Source organism: Bemisia tabaci, chromosome 8 (genome assembly GCF_918797505.1).
Source record: "Bemisia tabaci chromosome 8, PGI_BMITA_v3".
NCBI classification, from domain to species: Eukaryota; Metazoa; Arthropoda; class Insecta; order Hemiptera; family Aleyrodidae; genus Bemisia; species Bemisia tabaci.
This window is the reverse complement of record NC_092800.1, coordinates 14,852,492-14,858,963: the sequence shown is the minus strand read 5'-3', so window position 1 is coordinate 14,858,963 and position 6,472 is coordinate 14,852,492. Positions and strand designations below refer to the sequence as shown.

The 6,472-nt window shown below is 37.5% G+C and overlaps 1 protein-coding gene across 2 annotated transcripts in view; it reads right to left on the bottom strand.

Moving 5' to 3' along the window:
* Window positions 1-643: 643 nt before the first annotated feature.
* LOC109037253 (uncharacterized) overlaps window positions 644-6,472 on the bottom strand; it is a 335,208-nt gene continuing 329,379 nt past the window's right edge. For both annotated transcript variants that reach the window (XM_072303873.1, XM_072303872.1), the window contains one exon: window positions 644-6,271. In XM_072303873.1, coding sequence (XP_072159974.1) covers window positions 5,895-6,271 — 377 coding nt within the window. In that variant the 3' untranslated portion in view covers window positions 644-5,894. The remainder of the gene's footprint in view (window positions 6,272-6,472) is intronic.

Below are 6,472 nucleotides of genomic sequence, written 5' to 3'. Positions count from 1 at the left end.
CGTTGTTTCTAAACTGAGCCAGAAATTATAGTTCCCAATTGCAATTTGTATTCCAACTAAGCTATAACTTGCTCGGCAAAACCATGCAACGAACTGCAGTTCATAGTCTTAATTCGTCCAAATTGGACTCGTTTGAACTGAGATCCAGCCACAGTCGATTTGGAACGACCAACTTACTCAAAATTAGGCCTGGACCACTATCACCTTTTTTTCTTTTTTTTTTTGTTTCGTTTAGGTATATTTTTTGCTAAAAGCAGAGTCACTTAAGGTTTTTGTCAAGAGCTTTAAATGGAAAATTTGCGAATTTTACGCACACTTGGATGAAATGGATTGAATTTAGCAGAAGGGACCCAAAACGCAATTATACGATCTTGTAAAAATTGAGCAAGGTTTTCTTTGTTTTAGAAAATTTGAATGCATGTCCTTTCGATGAATTTGTAGAATAGTTATTTGCTTTCAAAATTGACGTTTTTTGACAGGGAAACAAAAATAAATTAAGCTTACGGGCATTTTTGAGGTAGAAATTAAGTTGCACGATTTTTAGAACACTGACTGCGTTTGTTCCCTATTTCTGCCAAATTCGATCCATATATTGAGTCAGACAGATGACGAGTATATACTTCAAAAATAGAAAAGACGTAAGTTTTGTTTGTCAGATAAAATAAATTATAATTTGATTATAAATTTTTTAACAAATATACAAATGAATGAAAAATTAAAACTTACAGTTCGAAATAAAACTAAACTATTTAACAAACCAACAACTCAAAAAACAGGCCTCAGTTATTTGTCAAGCACAATCAGTCCTTCTTAACGGACTGACACTCCGCAGTTTCGTCTCCAAAACGATCGAAAAAAAAAATATAAAGTATCTATGAACTAGAAAATATATAGAACATAAAAACGTAATACATATCTCTAAAAGAAGACAAAAATTAGTAAAACATAGCAACAGGTAAGATGCGTATATCAGTCGTGATCGACTAAACACGACTTCATTCCAGAGCACAAACGTAAAAAAACAGATACAAGTAAGCACCAATTTTCATTTTCTATTAAAATCACCTATCGAAGATCAAAAGGCCAGTAATTTTTATTCCTATTTTCCCGAGTCAAATTAAAACGCACCTTAGTGTATACAAGGACGTTACTAATCGGGGGCAAACTTACGAAGAATACTGTTAGTTTGGTAAAAATTAACCACAATTTCGATTGCTAAAGTTGGCAAATGCTCATCTTTGATGCGACGTTGCAGACCGATTACTTATGTTTTTAGAGATGAAAAATGGATCAACAGTTTTTCTTGAAATTTTCTGTGGATTTCTTTCTCTCATTCAAAAATATCCACAAAGAATTTCAAGGAAAAGCAGTAACTTCTCCTTTTAAAAGTAAGCCATAATCAGAAATTTCGATGGAAATAAACTTTATAAAGAGTTACGCATTTTTTGACGTAAGTGATCGAATCGTCTCACATATACGTAGCAACTGTATAAAGATGGCTAAGAAGATGCAGCAACTACCCCTCAAATTTTCGAGCACAGTCCTTCCTCAATTCTTGAAAAAAAAAACCTGATTATTACCTACGAAAATAGTAATTTAATGACTACTTATAAAAAAATAACTGGCAATATAAGAAAAAAATAAGATAACTTCTCGTACATTTATTTTCTACCTACCTAAATTCTGCTCTATCATTTTACAAGATAAAAGTTGCTGTACAAAAGTGTTGCCTCTATGTTAACTAAATCACAAGTTTTAACATCTGTTTTCCTTCTTTATTCTAGAGAGGATTGGTTTTCAATATAGCATTCATTCAAGTGCATAGATAAGTATAAACCTTGGAATTCATTTATACTCGTCTTCATGGCATGGTGAGCACCCCTACATTAGCGAGTTGTAATTAAATTTAAAATCGGGTTTATGCTGGGAAGGAATTCACTCATAAGTTCGGGGAATTGCTCTGGCATTACATTTTGAATGGGTGCATTGAAATGACTGCCAACGGCTAAATTGTTTAGCAGGATTTGAATCGACTCATAAGCATAGTGAATAACATACTTAAAAGTTCTTTTCCAAGAATATTATATGTATTTTACTCATTATAAATTGCTATTTCAACACCCTCAACATTAAAAAAATCCTTCAATATGCTGGAAACTATACAAAAGAAAATACAGTTCGTTTATTTACAGAAGTTTACAATAGGAAAAACTATTTGTGGTGCGGGAAAGTTTTCTAGACGTTGCGAGATGAAAAAATATTCAAATATCTAGAGAGAGCCGGCTGCCAGTTCTTCTGTGGAAAAATTATTTAGATATTCTAATTGATGATTTTCATTGAAATTATGCCCATAGCGCTTGTTTTTCCTTTGGAATAACCCTTGATTTTGAGACAATTGTTTCCCGCACCAATATTCTTTGACAGGGACGTCTGAAAATTTTCTAACCGAGTTTGCGTTAAAATAACTTTAAATTTTACGGTAATGGAATACTGATACAACAGGAAGCATGGTCGTGTGTACTTTCTATCAATACAACAAGAAATGGACGATGCTTGTTGAAAGGGAGCCGATTGATACTAACTAATGACACATTTAACTAGACAATTTATTTTTCATCACGCGAGCAGTTTTGCAGGTCATTTTGAAAATTTCAAGAAACTTTCTCTTAGTCCCGAAATAAATCTTTCAAATTTCCAAAATAATCGCAAAACCCCTCACATGCAAAACAATATTTCTGCTCTCTTTCGGAAACGTAAACTATTCAACAAAGTTTAGGAAAAGCTACTTCATTCAGGGACCATGCTTTCGCTCAAATTAATTTAGTCCAACTTAAAAACCCATAATGTTGAAAATACTGACTACTGCTGCGATATAACGTTAACCTTAAAATGTGACCATTTTTGGTTGACTCGATGCAAATTCGTACATGATTGATATACACTTTTTCCACTGATGAATACTTCCAAACTGCAAATGAGTTATGGAATTTGTGACGCGCTACAAAAGTCCATTGAATATAGAGCTACGATATCAAACGGGTCCTACTGACTCACGTATGGATTTTAAATAGTGTTCAACGTAAAAAATTGACTAATAGATTGACCTAAGCAGATATATGTTACGAACGGAATGAATGTACTTACACCTATTGCGAGTTCAAAAGAATCAGACTTTTAGACGGAGGAAGCCGAGTCATTGCTTTCAGATATGATTTATCACGAGATAGTCAGCCTCTTTTCTTATTTTATCTTTCAGAACGTCTATCTATGACATCTCGTTTTGAGCCTTCCACGTCAATTATTGCAGACTATAACTCTGAGAACACGATGATTGCAATTGCAAAGTGTAACAGTTGCACAATTTTAACATCAACATTATAAAAAATTACGTACGTCATGTATGTAAATTTTTGATTGGTCAACATACGAAATCTAAGGAAGCACGATTCCGGTTCAAGTTAACTTCTTTTTTTCTTTTTTAATTTCGAAAATTGAGCACTCGCAGACCTTGGAAATGATATGAGGATCAAGTTGCTAAGATATGGATGTGATAATAAATATTTATTGCGTCAGTCCTTAAAAAGTCTACCTACGTCATTTTAGGTAATGTAATGTAAATTATTAATCACTAAAAAGGAAGATATTCTCTACATCGACCTTTAGGTCGGCTCAAGAGCATTGATATTAAAAATTTTATGTGAACTTATGTCTAATACTGTCAGTTCTGAATGATATTTTGCAGCCTTCCCCACAAAAAAAAAATAAATAAATAAAAAATCATTTCGATGAATTTACAAAGTATTGCTCTTGTTACCTGGTCCAAGAAAAAGAGGAAAAAAAACTTGTGAACAAAACTCAGGTCAACATTTTTCGAGCAAAAGGAATCGCCTTAGGATGGATCATTTAACATTGTTTTCTCCAAACTAATGGTGAGGTGTGCGAGTGACCGATTATCGATGAATCCTCAATTGAAGCTGTGGTAAAGAATCGATTATTGAGGTGTTCGTGTCCATCGATCCTTTTCCATACGGTTGAATGGCAGATCAATCGATAAATCGCAAAGCACGCCACGCCACTGGTTTTTTCTTGATCCTAAAGCACCTTCAAAAACGCACCAACAGGTCATGGACGTTGCCTGAACGTTATCTGGCAATGCAATCCTCTTTGAAAATCATGAAAATGTTTCTTACCGTACCATTTGGTATTACGGTAGCTTAAATTGAGAGCTGAAATCAACTAACTCAGATTAAAGGATACCCAGAAAAATGATATCCGCAATGAACGACCAGTATGCATCAAAAACATTCTGTATGAATAAATAGTTGCTGCTCCTAAATCCTGCAGACGAATTATTATTTTCAAAGATAGGTTTGAACAATGTACATTTTGCAGCAACAACCCGCTTTTTTGGCTCAGTTTAGAAATGACATATCAGTCATTATTCGTCAAATGCAGATGGATTCTTCCATGGACGAACTAGAAATATAAGCTTTTTACTGCAAAATGTAGTGTAGTCTGCGTTTATTTGTATTACTATTGTGTTGAAGTCAGGTTCGGTACCGTTCCAGAACTTCCCCAATAACTGTCATAAAGAGGCTAGAGGAGTACCTCTTTTCTGCCGTGCTAAGGAAGAACGCTGTGTAAACATTCAAATGTTGCAAAATTTTGTCTAAAAAAATAACAAATTTTGAGAAAAGTCACGAATATTTCTTCATGAAATTGTCTGATTTTTTAAATCAAATTACAAACAAAAACCTCTGAAAAATTCGGACAAAAATTTACACCGATGTCCTCGAAAATTCGTAGTTTGTCAAACAAAATTTGGTAACATCTGAAGGCGCATACGTCGTTTTTCTTAGCACGGCAATTTCCGTCTCCAGCAGCTTGATTGTTGCAACTATTCCTGGCTTTGTCGGCGAGGTAAGTCAAGACAAGGGCCTAACTGCGCCGTCCACTGAGAAAAAGCTATGGCTTATAAACTAATTATTGATTCATATGGAACACCACAAATAGTAGTAAAGGTAAAATATACTAATAGCACATATACCTTAGTGCTGGTGTAGATACCTTACAAATAATGATACGAGATACCTTAGTATGATGCTGTTCTGACGAAAAACGCCGCATGAATATTCGAGGGTTGCCAACTTTCCTCCAATAAATTGTTAATTTTGGAAAAGAGTTATGAACATTTTTCCTTTAAATTTTCAGATACTGTAGATTAAATTGCGCATGAAATTCTGAGAAAAATTGGGAGAAAAATATCCTCAAGTTTTGCAGGAAATCCGCATTTTATTGAAGGAACTTTGGCAACGCCTAAAGGCTCATACGGAGTTCTTCTTTGCCACGGCAGTATGGTTCACAGACCGAGAATCATTAGCTCATTTGGGACTATTAACTGTACTCCATATGAACCACTGATTGGTTCATACTGCCGTGCTAAGGAAAAACGCCGTATGAACCTTCAGGCGTTGCCAAATTTCCTTTGATAAAACACGAATTTCCTGGTAAATTTATGAATATTTTCCTGCCAATTTTTCAGATAATTTAGTCCGCAATTTTACCTAAAGATTCTGAAAATTTAAAGGAAAAATATTCACAATTTTCATAAAAAATAGACATTTTATCGAAGGAAATTTGGCAACTCTCGAATGTTCATACGGCGTTCCTCCTTAGCACGGCAGCATAAAGCCATAGATTTTTCTTCGTGTGTAATACGTCAACTTCCGATGTCTCATCGCGTTGACATAGATTTCAACGACGAGGCTCCAGATCCGCAATGCACGAGCTCACTTGCCCAGAAGAAAGACCGACACCCTGAGCAAACAGAGGTTAGAGAAGAAGAGGAGGACGAAGGGCGAGTACTTGACCAAGGTCGACAGGAGGGCGAACTCTCACGACTTGTTGCCGGCGACGGGCGCGGGGATCCTGGTGATGATCCCGCAGTCGGGCTTGGAGTCCTTCCTCGGGGAGGGCATCATGGCCGCGTACTGCTGCATGATGTCGGCCACCTGCTGGCAGAACGTGTCCTCGGTCAGGGAGCTCTTCTGCTTCCGCCCGAGGCCGGGGTGGGCGTCGCAGGGCGTCTTGGAGGACTTGCTCGGGGAGCTGGGGTTGCTGAAGGAGCCCGCCGATCGGGCCGACCGGTTGGTCGAGGCGTTGCGGCGGAAGGGCGACTGGGTCTGGTGGGCCGGGGACTGGTGCGTCGGCGAGGAGTGGACGCCGCCCACCGAGCGACTCCGGGTCGTCCGGGCTGGCCGTTTTGGTGAACCTGCAACAAGAGAAAAGCCAGGGTTCGAGAATGTGGTCAGATACGTTGTGCCGGGGCAGTGGTGGACACAGGGGGGACCAGGGTGGCATGACCGAAAAAAAGCCCCTCGGGCCGAAGAAAAGGGGGATAAAGAAGGGGAAAAGGGAGGCAAAGAAGGGAAAAAGGGGGACAAAGAAGGGAAAAAGGGGGACAAAGAAGGGA